Source organism: Eretmochelys imbricata, chromosome 7 (genome assembly GCF_965152235.1).
Source record: "Eretmochelys imbricata isolate rEreImb1 chromosome 7, rEreImb1.hap1, whole genome shotgun sequence".
Classification (NCBI taxonomy): Eukaryota; Metazoa; Chordata; order Testudines; family Cheloniidae; genus Eretmochelys; species Eretmochelys imbricata.
Genome location: NC_135578.1, coordinates 33,311,745 through 33,324,281, shown reverse-complemented (window position 1 = coordinate 33,324,281; position 12,537 = coordinate 33,311,745). Strand labels below are relative to the sequence as shown.

At 60.1% G+C, this 12,537-nt stretch overlaps 2 protein-coding genes across 2 annotated transcripts; both read left to right on the top strand.

Moving 5' to 3' along the window:
* Positions 1 to 207: 207 nt before the first annotated feature.
* Positions 208 to 3,608, top strand: ZNRD2 (zinc ribbon domain containing 2). The gene is made up of 4 exons (XM_077821436.1): positions 208 to 321; positions 942 to 1,093; positions 2,503 to 2,587; positions 3,042 to 3,608. The coding sequence occupies exons 1-4, from the start codon at positions 225 to 227 to the stop codon at positions 3,419 to 3,421; spliced, it is 714 nt and encodes a 237-aa protein (XP_077677562.1). The 5' UTR covers positions 208 to 224; the 3' UTR covers positions 3,422 to 3,608.
* Positions 3,609 to 6,040: 2,432 nt separating this feature from the next.
* On the top strand, positions 6,041 to 9,999 carry FAM89B (family with sequence similarity 89 member B). The gene is made up of 2 exons (XM_077822906.1): positions 6,041 to 7,102; positions 9,229 to 9,999. The coding sequence occupies exons 1-2, from the start codon at positions 6,848 to 6,850 to the stop codon at positions 9,511 to 9,513; spliced, it is 540 nt and encodes a 179-aa protein (XP_077679032.1). The 5' UTR covers positions 6,041 to 6,847; the 3' UTR covers positions 9,514 to 9,999.
* The last annotated feature ends 2,538 nt before the right edge of the window (positions 10,000 to 12,537 follow it).

Genomic DNA, 12,537 nt, shown 5'->3' with positions numbered 1-12,537 from the left:
GGAGCTGGCATTTCCCGTGGCCTGCAGGCCGCCAGGGCTGGGAGGGGAGGAGCGAGGCCGGCTCAGGTAGGGCCGGTCACGCGCGGGGGGGGGGGTGGAGGCCAGGAGGCGGGTCCCTCCGGCCGGAGAGGGTAGAGCGGCGCCTTGCTTCCGGGCCGGTGGGTCCCTGTCCCCCGCTTCGCCCAACGTCACTTCCGTCGCGGTACGCAGTCCGGGAGCCCCACATGGAGGCGCTTCCGGCCAGAGCGGGAAGGGGCTGGGGCGGAAGCGGCGCAGCAGCAAGGGCGCCCCGAGCGAGCAGCATGGCCCTGAACGCGGCAGGTACCGCCTGGGGGCGGGGCAGGAGAGGCCGGGGATGGGGCAAGGGCTACCCTGGGCAGGAGGAGGAGGAGGAGGAGGAGGAGGAGGAGGGGGGGCGGGGATGGGGCAGGAGAGGGAGGGGCAGGGGATGGATCGGGGGGGGCAGGAAGGGGAGCTGAGCCTTATGCTGGGAGCAGGAGTGGGGGCTGGGGAAGCAGAGGAAGGGGCAGCCCGGCCAGAGGTGAGGACGGAGTTGGGGAGATTGGGACATAAGGGCTCTAGTCGGGGCTGCGGAGAAGGAGTGTGCTGTCAGGGGGCTGGTTCTGGTGGGAGCTGGCTCCCCAAGCAGTGATAGAGCTGGTGGCATCTGGCAGCAGAGGGGAGGGGGCAACACCGACCCTATTTAACTGCTTCAGCCCAGCTTAGCCTCTCATGGGCGCAGTGGCACCGTCCCTTCTGGATGGGCAGAGCTGGCATCACTGCAGATAGGCATGGTGCTGGGTGAGGGATCCCTGTATAAACATCTGCTGGACCCTATCCCAAAGGTGGCTGCATCTCAGTGTCAGGTACGGTGTCCCTGCTCTGACAGCTTGCGAGGACGCTGTGCAATGGCTTTGCCAACTTCCCATTTCCCCCCTCAGGCAACGATGATGGGAACTGGGAGCCACCTTCAGAGGCAGAGCTGAAGGTGATCCAGGCACGGAGGGAGCGACAGGATAAGATCAGCAGAGTGATGGGCGACTACCTGCTCAAGGGGTACCGCATGCTGGGGGAGTGCTGCGAAGAGTGTGGGGTACGACCTGGGGCCTGCGCGGGAAGCCCAATAGAGGGCACTGTGCTCCAGGCAGGAGAAGAGGGCAGTGTGCGGGCCCCCAGCTATCCATCACTAGCTCTGCAGGGAGTGTCCTAGGCCAGCTCCATCTCTTCTAGCCTGGGCTGATGCCCGAGTGTGCTGGGATCCAGCAGGGAGCAGGCCCGGGCCAGCCCTGCCATATGGGTGGGCCTGCAGGTCTGATCCAGAGGGGGATACTGGTCTGGATGGGCCCATTGGTCTGATCTCGGAGGTGGGAAGGATGGGATACTAGGCTAAGTGGGCCCATGGGTCTGCCTGAGGGGAAAGGGAGGCATACTAAGCTGAATGGACCTCAGTGCCCAGTGGTTTTGGAGTGGGAGCTTCTATCACACAGCGGTGAGAGGGAGGGTTCCCCCCACCCCCACAGCATGGGATCCTCCCCTTCCCATGTGGGCTATTCCACCCATCATACTACATTGTGTATGTGTGTCTTCCCGTCCCCCACCCCAGAGCAGGATAGGCTGTAGGGCAGAGGTGGGCAAACTATGGCCCGCGGGACTGTCCTGCCCGGCCCCTGAGCTCCTGGCCAGGGAGGCTAGCCCCTGGCCCCTCCTCTGCTGTTCCCCCTGCCACGCGGGCAGCGCTCTGGGCAGCCGGGCTGCACACTCATGCAGGGCAGCGTGGCAGCATGTCTGGTTCTGGCCAAGAGGCGCGGCTGCCAGACATGCTGCTCTGAGCGCCATGGTAAGGGGGCCGGGGGGTTGGATGTGGGGCAGGGAGACCCAGGGGACAGTCAGGGAGCAGGGGTGGTTGGATGGGACAGAGGTTCGGGGAGGGGGGGTGGTCAGGGGACGGAGAACAGGGGTGGTTGGACAGGGCAGAGGTTCTGGGGGGGGGCAGGGGACGGGGAACAGGGGGGGTTAGATGGGGGTGGGGTCCCAGGGGTGATTGGGGCGGGGGTCCCGGGGAGGGGGCGGTCAGGGGACAAAGAGCGGGGGGAGTTCTGAGGGGGGCGGGAAGTAGGAGGGGGCGGATAGGGGGTGAGGGCCAGGCTGTTTGCGGAGGCACAGCCTTCCCTACCTGGCCCTCCATACAGTTTTGCACCCCGATGTGCCCCTCGGGCCAAAATGTTTGCCCACCCCTGCTGTAGGGGAAGCTGCTGTACCCTGGGGCCATGCAATCTAGTCCCTCCCATAGAACGGGGCTCCCAGCCTCTGGGAGACAATTCTTGGCCTCACACCCTTCCTTTTGCTCCCTCTTCCTCATCAGAGGCCTGGGGGTGGTTCTAGTCTGCCCTTGAGTTAGAGCTGAGGAGCAGCTCTGGTGTCTCTGCCCTCACCATGCTAGGACAACGCCCTCTTTCATTGCTCTGCCCTGAAGTCCCGCACCGGGCTGTCTCTCCCTTACAGACCATCTTGCTCCAAGACAAGCAGAGGAAACTTTACTGCGTGGCCTGCCAGGAGCTCAACTCTGACATTGACAAGGACAACCCGGGTACGGTCCTTCCCAGCATTGTGCTGTCTGCCAGGGAGGTGTTCGAGTGGCATGGGAATGGGGGGACTGGCTGGCTCAGGAGCCATGGAATGGGACATGGGGCCTTTCCCCTCTAGGGGCACCAGCTCTGATCTAGTGCTGGGCACTGCCTGGAACCTATCTGGCATCCGGGCTCAATCAGGCCGGGCACTGCACAGACCCACAGTAAGAGAAGGTCCCTGCCCCGAAGAGCTCACAGTCTGAGCAGAAACAGGCACCGAGAGGGGAAGGGACTTGCCCAAGATCAGTGGCAGTGCTGGGAATAGAACCCAGGCGTCCTGGCTCCCAAGGCAGTGGCCATCGCCTGCCCTCCCTCAGTTTAGCTGTGGCTGCGCCCTGTGTTGCACACTGCTGACCCCGGAGGCAGCTCTAGGACCTGCAGCTCTGACCCCATCTGTCCTCTCTCTCTTTCCAGCGCTGAACGCCCAGGCGGCCCTGTCCCAGGTCCGGGAGCACCAGCTGGCCTCCACCTCAGAGGAGGCTGCGCCCCTTGGGTACCTCCCAGCCGCCCACCAGCAGCCCCACGTGCCGCGCCCAGAGCACTGTGAGGGGGCAGCCTCGGGACTACGAGCTGCCGCCACTGCGGCTGCCATACCGCAGGCCCGGCCTGCCCCGACACCTGCCCTGCCTGCTAGCCCCCTGGCTGCCGCAGAGGATGCCATCCTCCAGAAGCTGGGCTGGGCCAGCCAGGAGCTCCAGCACAGTGTCTCCATCGAGCTCAGCCTCCAGCTGTGCAGCCTCATCCGCTCCTGTGCTGAGTCCTTGAAATGCCTCAAGGAGCTGACCCCCCAGTGAGTCACCCAGGCCAACCCCGGCCTCCTCAGGGGCAGTGGCCAGGCCCCTCAATGCTGACTACACCTGGCAGAGCCAGGCCGAGAGGGGGTGAGGACGCCCCCCAGAGACTCTGTTTTGCCAGCCCCCTTCGGCTGGACAAAGATCCTGTTTTTTGTCTGTAGCATCCCATAAAAACTCCAAAATCTTGTGCAAGACTCAATCTGATAATTTGGGGTCAGGGTGACCCAAAGCATCAGATCCACAGAGATGCCAGGCTGTATCTGACCTGGAGAGGGGGGATTCTATGCTGGATGGGCCATGGGTCTGATCTGAGGCAGGAGGAGCAGATGGGGTCATCCCAGTTCTCCTTTGTTCCATTGTCTCTTGGTCTCACCCGGGCAGCTGTGGCAGGGGCCATGGAGCAGGCATCTGCCGGGCCTATTGTAATATTGAGACAACTGCTATGCAGCCAGGATCCCACTGGGCTGGGCTTGGCTTCCTGCCTGTCATGCCCTGTCTACTGCCCAATGGAACTCATGATGCTGGGGGAGAGGAGAGGATTCCTGACTGCAGCCCAGACAGTACCTGGCTCCAATGCCCCAGCTCACCACTAGGGGATTGCTATGGGGGTTCAGTAGGGGGCACTCTCCATCTGTAGCCAGTATTGGTCCAAATGCCCAAGCATGGTGCTAGGGGATGCTTTGCTGCAGGGAGTCGGGAGGGGCCTCAGTAGGGCATGCTCCCCTTCGTCAGTGATCATTAAATAGCCCACTGGAGATTCACCAACAGTCGCATCCACCCCCAATTCCCTAAATTCTTCCTTGCCTTGAAATCCTCCTTTGCTTCCTGTTGGTGGTTTTAAGCAATGAGTGAGGTGGCCGCACCTCAGTAATGGGAGAGAGACCCCTGTGTAAACATCCTTTCTGCCCCATCCTAGAGTCAGCCACACCTCAGCACCAGGCAAGCGACCCCTGTATAGAACAGCCCCCACCCTAGAGTCTGCTGCATCTCAGTACCAGGCAGAAGGGATTTCAGGTCAGGTCAGGCCATTGTCATGCCCAGTGTGTAACCCCCGGCCATACACCTTGACCTGTGGCCTGAGATGTGGGCGTTGAAATTGACTGAGATCTGATTGTGAAAAGGGGAACACACCGTTCAATGAGCTTTTTCTCTGCTCTTGGTGATTCCTTAGTGCAGATTCCCAGACTGGTTATTAAGGCGAGTCACCAGCTTCCTTCTGAATTGTTTTTGTTGAATTGTCACCATTACATATATACACCCTCTTCCCAGGACCACAACCCTAATTCCAGCCCAGTGTGTGTGTGTGGGGGGGGGGGGGTTGGAGAGTGAGCTCACCCTGCAGAATACCTGGAATGGCGTGGGACCCCCACCCCATCGGCCAGACCTCACACACACCGCATGTGCAAGGTCAGGGGCAGAGTGATGCACTGTTCAGAAGGGCATCCCCCATCCGATACCGAATACAACCATGTCCAGTTTTGTCTCAGTACCAGATGGGGGACAAACCACCCAAAAAGGGGACTGCCCAGTTCAAAGGCAGATGTGTGGCCTCCCTGCACTGCAGTGAAGGCTCCCTTACCATAGCTAGACTCAGCTCCCTGCTCTGCTCCAGCTGTTGCCACCTGGTGCACAGGGTCGCAATGCCACTCAGGTGTGGCCAAGTGCTGCCCAGACCCTGACTGGGGGAGGGGGGAGCATTGGTCCGAGCACTCCTGAGACTCTGCCTGAGAGTGGGGGGCCCCACTTCAGGCCAGTCGCTGCCCAGACCACCACTGAGAGCGGGGGGCCCCCATCGGGCTGGGTGCTGTCCAGGCTGAGACTGGGCACCCCTTTGGGCTGGGCACTGTACAGTGAGAGACAATCCTGCTCCCCAAGAGGTTACAGTCAAAGCAGCCAAAGTAAGGATTATATTGCTATGTGACATGGGAAACGGACCAAGGGGCAAAGGGCCTTGACCAAGGTCACACTGCAGGTCAGTGCCAGAGCCAGGGATAGAACCCAGGAGTTCTGACCCCCGTCACTGCCCCTGCTCTCAGCCCGGAGTGCCCTTGCAGAGCTAGGAATGGAACCCAGGAGTCCTGGCTATCAGTTGGATGGGGGGGAGGGGCAGGGGTAGCAGGCTGGATGGGCCCAAGCATCTGAGCCGGGGAGGAATCAGCTTTTGGGTTTGGGACATGTCCGATCTGTCCCCTCCCCCCAGCCCTGCTGCTAGCTGGGGCGGTTGTTTTTCTCCAGCTAAGCGGCTTTCCCCACCCCAGGCGTCTGGCCAGAGGATTAGCATCCTAGGGCCAGCCTTCCCTGACGATGGGCCCCACCGCAGCCCTGGAAAGAGCCTGTTGGTGGAGGCAGGGGGGGAATCTCATCGCATAGTCCTGTCCCCCGCCCCACCCCCAACCCCGGGAGGAGCCAGGGGCCTGTTTGCCCTCAGGAAAGGGTCTCCCTGTGCCCCAGCTGCTGTTGCCCCTTTAAGCGCGCGGCAGCCTGCCCCCTTTTGGGAAGGGGGGCCTGGAAGGACCAGGTGGGGTGTGGTAGCGGCAGGCAGAGCAAACAAAGGGAGACCGGCGCCGGGAGAGCCGGCTCGGGGGCACGGATTAGGGGGCCCGCCAGCTGTTGTCAGGCTGCCACGCCCCCTCTGCCCGCCCGTCTCCGGGCCTGGGTGGGGATCCGGATTCCGGCCTCCCCGCGCCGCCGGGAGTGTGGCTGGCCGGCGTCCGCACCCCTCCGCCTGAGAAGTCTTTCTCTCTCCCTCCCTCCATCCACCCCTGGCCGCGCCCCCCCGCGGCCCCGCACAGGCGGGGGCCGGGGCCGGGAGCCCGCGGAACAAAGGCAGCAGGAAGAGACCCGATGGAAAAGTAGCGAGCCGGGAAGCGGAGGAGCGCGGATGGCCGCGGGAGGCGCCTGCGCCGCAGGGGCAGGAGGCTCGAAGATGAGCTGCCCTGAGATCCTGGGTTAGCCGCGGGTGGTGTTGAGCAGGGGCTCGGGATGACCCGGCCGGCCCTTTCCTAGCCCCCCGGGGTGGGGTGGGGCGGTGAGGCCAGCATGCCCCCGGCCGCCCTGAGCTGCTAGGTCAGCCTTGGTCTGCACTCGGCGCTGCAGGGGCGGGCTGGCGGAGCGGGGAATCGGCCCGTTAGAGAGCTGCAGGGGAACAGGCACGTTCCCGAGGGCAGACGGCCCCCGGGCAGGGGCTGCTGGCCGCCAGGACGGTCCTACTGGGGCATAGTTAGCTCGGTTCTGGCTGACCCCTCGCAGACATTGTTTGGGAGCCTAGTAAAAAGAGCCCTGTCCCCGACCCCGGAGAATCAGGCTTTGGAAGGGGACAGAAAGGGAGATTCCTGTATAACCCAGCGTGGCCCAGACACACCTCTGCCATTGGCTGGGCTTATTTCCCTAGGAGCTCTTTCTTTCTTTCCCCGTCTCCTGTCCACGATGAACGGCCTCCAGCCACCCCAGGACTGCCTGGGGGGCAATGTCTGCTCCATCGAAGGGCTCCCCCCACTTCCCAAGGGCCTCAGCGGGATCCTCAACTCCAGTGGTGGCTCGTGGCGTGAGATTGAGAAAGTGTACAGCAAGAAGACACGGATCCAGGACGACCTGAGCAAGTCACGGGTGGCCTCTGAGAAGCTGCTGCGGAGCAAACCGGCCAACCTGGACTCGGCGCTGGCCATGCTGCGCAAGGAGATGGTAACTGCGCCCCTGCCCCCCATAGCACAGCCTCTCCCATGTGGCACAGCCCCTCTGCCCTCCCACGAGGTTCCCTCGGCCTCCGATGCTCCCCTTAGCCGGGGTGGGCCTGCTGGGGTCCCTGGGGCAGCAGGCAGTGTGTATACATGTTTGGGAGAGGGGGAAGACTTGCCTCCCAGAGCTCGGGACCTTTGTGGGGCTGGGGGATTTCGCCATGTCTCACTGCGACTCTCACCATTTTCAGTGTTGCTCTAGAAGCCCCGGGCAGGGAATTGTGGGAGAGTTGCCAGCTCTCTTTGATTAGCCCTTGTCCACACCCCAAAGCTGTCCTGCTCGAACAGCTCTGGGCTAAAGTACAGCAATGCCTACTAGTGTGGATGCAGCTATAATGTGATAAAGATGCTAATCCCAGGATAGCTATTCCTGATTGAGAAGGGGACTAAACAAAACTAGGCTAAGGCACCTTTATCCCAGTATCACTGCAGCCACGCTAGGTATTGTCCTCCTACAGCTCTACGGGTGTAAAATCACACACACCCCAGCTGACACGGTTGCACCCTGACAAACAACATCAGCTAGTGTCTAGCTCTTCTTTCCTGGGGAAAAGCTGGAGAATGTGGCCAAGCTACAGCTGTCCCCCTACGCCCACCGCAGGACTCCAAGGCAGCAAGCAAAGAAATAGGACCCATGATTATATATTCGGGGACAGGGAGTGTCTGGCTTACAATTTTTCAACTGCTTGGAGTTGGCATGACTGAATGTGATTGGCACCGGGGTCAAAGTGTCTCTGATTGTGTTTGTGTCCATGTGCATGTGTAACTTTGTGTTGGTGTCTCTGTATGTGTAGGTGGAGGGAGCATATACAACAGCATGTGCCTCACATGCATGTGGGTATTGTGGTGTGTGTGTATTGCAAATATCTAGCATGTGGGGGGTGCAGACAGGTGCATGTTTGTGTACCTGTGTGTGTAGCATTGTGTTGGGTCTGGGCTCAAATGCACGTGTGTCTGTGTGAACGTCCATGCTGTGTATAAAGTGTGTTCTGTACATATGGTGGATATTCTCTGGCCTGTGCTATACAGGAGGTCAGACCAGATGATCTAATGATCCCTTCTGGCCTTGAAAGCTTCATCTCTGTGTAATTAGTAGTAGTAGTAAAATGAGGTTGTGAGGGGCCTAATGGAGGTTGCCCCATTGAAGACAAGTTGAGGGAGGCCAGGCTGCATTGGCATAGACATGTCCAGTGGGGACCCCCAAGGATATATTGGTAGGATGGCCCTTACAATGATTGTGAAGAGAAGACGGCCCAGGGGGAAGCCAAAGACTTGGGACATCATATACATATTAGCCAAGATGGCCAGGGATGCAACCCCTCACTCTGGGTGTCCCTAACCCTCGGACAGCCAGAAGCTGGGACTGGACAACAGGGGATGGATCACTCTGTAATTGCCCTGTTTTGTTCATTCCATCTGAAACATCTGTCACCAGCCATTGTCAGAAGACAGGGTACTGGGCTAGATGGACCATTGGTCTGACCCTTTATGGCCATTATGTTCTTATGACATGGACCAGATATAAGCAGAACTTAGAGAGATCAGTTTGCACAACAGCCAGTTGTATGATCATGGGGTTTGGAAGAAGAAGGCTGTAAAGGTCACCAACCCCGGATAAGGAAGTAGCAAGAAGGAAGAAGAGGAAGAGTACTAGCATCTAGGAGCCCTCATCATGGAGCAGGCCCCCATTGCGCTAGGCATTGTACAAACCCAGATGAAAGCGCGTGTGCCCCCACACTGCCATGCTGCTGTGAATGTGCACTGTGTTCATAGAATAAACGTGTGGTGATAACTGTGTGTACAGGCCCTGACACTCATGAAATAGTGCACACATGCTGTGAGTGTCTATAGGTATGAGAACACACACACAGCGCAGGTCTCATTCCTCCCAGCAGGGGACAGCAGAGACAGCCACACTGTTGGTGGGGTGGAATAGCAGGCAGCCGAGGTGTGGACTGAGTCACTGGCTGAGCCGTGAGGCTGTGGGTTGGGACTGAGCCTGAGGGGTACCAGGGAGCCATGAGAAGGAACAGACCCAACTGTGACAGACCCTCCCGGTCCCTATCCCCCCAGGTGGGCCTGCGCCAGCTGGACATGTCCCTGCTGTGCCAGCTTTGGTCGCTGTACGAGTCGATCCAGGAGTACAAGGGGCTGTTCCAGGACATGTCGTCGTCCCTGCACTCCGAGGGCTCCTACGCTGCTGAGAACGGCTTCTCTGATGAGGACGATGAGTTTGAGGTGGAGCCACCGGGCCCCGACGTGCGCAAGGAGACCCCACTGCTGGGCCGGCTCAGCCTGCCTCAGCCCCAGAACTCCCGTGACCAGTGGCTGCAGGACTCCTTCCACATCACCATCTGAGCCCCATGGCCACCACAGCCTCACCCCCTTTCGACGTAGTAGAATGTGTAGCTGGGAGCGCTCAACAGCATCCCCTGCTGGGAGAGACCAGGGCTGGCGTAGCCTGGCCCTCCCTCTGCAGCCAGCGCTTGCTTCTGCCCTGCTCACTACAGCCCGCCCTGCTGGGGGAGACCAGGGCTGGAGTATCTGGGATCTACAGCCAGCACACCTGCCCCGCTCCCTATAGCGCCCCATGTGGGGAGAGGCTGGGGCAGTGCATTTTCCGGCATTGCTGTGGGTAGGATCATGTTAGCAGTTTTTAGTGCCTCAGCCATGAGCCAAAAATGGCCACTTTAAAGATATTTTAAAAAAAAAAATTAAAAACATTTGACACATAGGGGAAAAAAAAACAAACCCTTCCAGAAGTGAGAGAGGTGAAATGTAATATATACAGCATGTTGGGGCTCGAACCCCACCACAGCTGTTGAATAAATCCTCAGAAACTGACTCGGCCGTGTATTATTCCAGTACCTAGGAGTGGGAGTCAGGACTTGGGAAAATAACTGCAGCATTTGTGTCGGACCCACTGGAATTCTAGTTTTGTCCCCACACCCTCACTGGCCCCACAGGGTAACTGACAGGACCAAGAGTTACCTGGTCCCCATTCCAATTGCCAGCTGGGCCCATTGAAGACTGCAGGAGGGGAGGGGGATGGAGGACCGATCTCAGCAGCTGGGGAGGAGAGTGACATGGGGAGCACAGGGCAAGGGGGGTCATGGAGGGGTCCTGGCAGTGGGGGAGGAGGGCGGCATAGGGCAAGCAGCCCAATGGGAGGGGTCCCAGCAGTGTGGGAGGAACATGGGGAGACAGACTCCAAACCATGGTTTCATCTTTCCTTGTCATGGTGTGATTTTGGGGCTCATCTTGTGGTGTTTGAATGTTCGGGGTTGGTGACACCATGTTCTCCCCAAAAAACCCAGCGGTTGCTCCTGTCCCACCTGCTTGGGGACAGAAGGGGCAGGGGTGTTGAACCTGGCAGGCTCTGTGCACTGTTTAATTTGTAATGAAAGAGATGCCAGGGCTCAAGCAATCTTTTTACTTTCATAACTGACATGGCAAGCCCAGAGGTGCCAGGGCTAGGAACAGTCAAGCCCAGAGGTCCTGGGGCTAGGAACTGCCAAGCCCAGAGGCTGAGCCCTGGCAAAAACTGTCTTGGAGAGAATTCTTGCAGGGACTGTTCATGGCCAGCAGGCGGGGCCATGGGTCTGAATTTCGACCTCCAGGGAGATGGGCTCATGGTTCCATCAGCAGGATGTGGGGGGCGGAGGAATCCTATCCCTCCAGGCCCAGCCAATCTTTGTGTCCATCCCCCCCTGGCTGATTGAGGGGACACTGGGGTCCCTGAACCCTCAGGCCCAAGCCGTGTCCGGCTCAGGTCGGCAGGATCCCCACACACAGTGGCCTTGCCAGCCCCACTTCCTCCTATTCTCACCCAGCAGCTCTGGCAGGAAGCCCCCTGCAGGGGGGAGGGGGGGCAATTCTGTGGGCCTGTTATCCTTAGCCCCTCCCCATCCCACTCCAGGGAGGGAGCCGGGCCTCACAGCAGGGCCTGGGCCTGGCTGGACTGTGGACAATACATCCTACCCCAACCCTTCTCCCAGCTGCAGGGCAGCTGAGTGGTCTAAATTATACCAACTCTACAGCTCTGGGAGCATGATGGGGTCTAGTGGGTGGGCTGGGAGCCAGGACTCCTGGGTTCTAGTCTCACCTCTAGGAGCACAGTGTGGGGCTGGGGGTCAGCTTTCTACTCTTTGTTTGCTTATTTTTTTTTGCCCCAAATGAGTCCAGAGACCTCCGCAGGCTCCAGGACTCCCATGGCTGAGTGCCCTTGGAGCACACAGTGCACCAGTCTGTTCGTCTGCCCTGCCCCCTGTGCCCCCTAGGGTTCAGCAGTGTGTTCTGCAGCTGCCCATCCCTGCTCTGCTGTCAGCCCCCAGGTTTGTGCCCCCTACACCGGAATTGGAGGGTGGGGTGGGTAGAGGCAGACTGGGAAGGAGCTGCCAGTTCTTCCCAAACTGACAGCCCCACCCCCTCTCGCCCTTCCTTCCCAGGTGGGGTGTGCAGGGCTAGAGGAGCCCAGGAGCCCACAGATCGCTCAGTGCTTGGCAAGAGAAACCACAATGGAAAGGGTCTGGGTGGGTTTGGGAGTGCATCCGTTGGGCTGTCGGACAGGAGTGAGGGGCAGCAGCAGGGCTTGGGGGAAGTCCCAGGGCTGGGGTAGCAGGGGCCTGTGCGACAGGAGTGAGGACCAAGATGTGACACCCTGGTTCAGATGCAGATTCTGGTGAGTAAACTTTGAGGTGGGGGCTGGTGATTCAGCCGTTAAGTCAGAGGCAGCTGGTTTTGTATGGGGCAGCGGGGACACAGGGTTGACGGGGGCATTGCCCCCCGCTCCACACACACACACGCTTTGGAATGGTCATGTCAACCCCTGGGGCAGGGTGGGGGGCGGGGAAGGGCTCATCCCATATCCAGACCTGTGTTTGGAGCGTGGCAGGAGTCCAAGATGGGGCACATGAGCTCACCATCAACCGCCCCTGGCTGTCCAGATGCCCTGAGACGCGTGACACACACACTAGTGACAGGCAGACGTGTGGCCACAGGCTTGTGCACCCGCCTGTGGCCGGGCGGGAGTAGCCGCAGGGGAGCCAGGGGGAGGCCTGTGGGCTTGTGGCTTGTGTGTGTGTGACCCTGCCGGGCAGGGATCCTTGTGCCAACACCTGTGCTGGTGTATGCACATTTGCAGGAGGCTGCGTGTGGCAGGAGGCCCCCGCCCGGGGCTGGGGGAACTGGCTGCTCTCTGGGCCTGGCAGGCCGTTTCTAAATTTGGGGTGGTGAATTTTCCACCCCAGAGCGCAGGCGGCTCCGATGCCAGGACCCAGCTCGGCTTACTGGGTATTTATACCCACTGAGCCCACGGGCAGCTATGTGAGCAGGGGGGTGGGGGTGGGGTTCTGTGGGGGAGGGGCAGGGGGGTTGGGCTGG

Coding starts and splice junctions, on each gene's coding strand:
- ZNRD2 (XM_077821436.1), top strand. CDS start 225: ATGGAGGCGCTTCCGGCCAGAGCGGGAAGGGGCTGGGGCGGAAGCGGC. Junction 322..941: donor CATGGCCCTGAACGCGGCAG/GTACCGCCTGGG, acceptor TTCCCCCCTCAG/GCAACGATGATGGGAACTGG. Junction 1,094..2,502: donor AGTGCTGCGAAGAGTGTGGG/GTACGACCTGGG, acceptor TCTCCCTTACAG/ACCATCTTGCTCCAAGACAA.
- FAM89B (XM_077822906.1), top strand. CDS start 6,848: ATGAACGGCCTCCAGCCACCCCAGGACTGCCTGGGGGGCAATGTCTGC. Junction 7,103..9,228: donor CCATGCTGCGCAAGGAGATG/GTAACTGCGCCC, acceptor CTATCCCCCCAG/GTGGGCCTGCGCCAGCTGGA.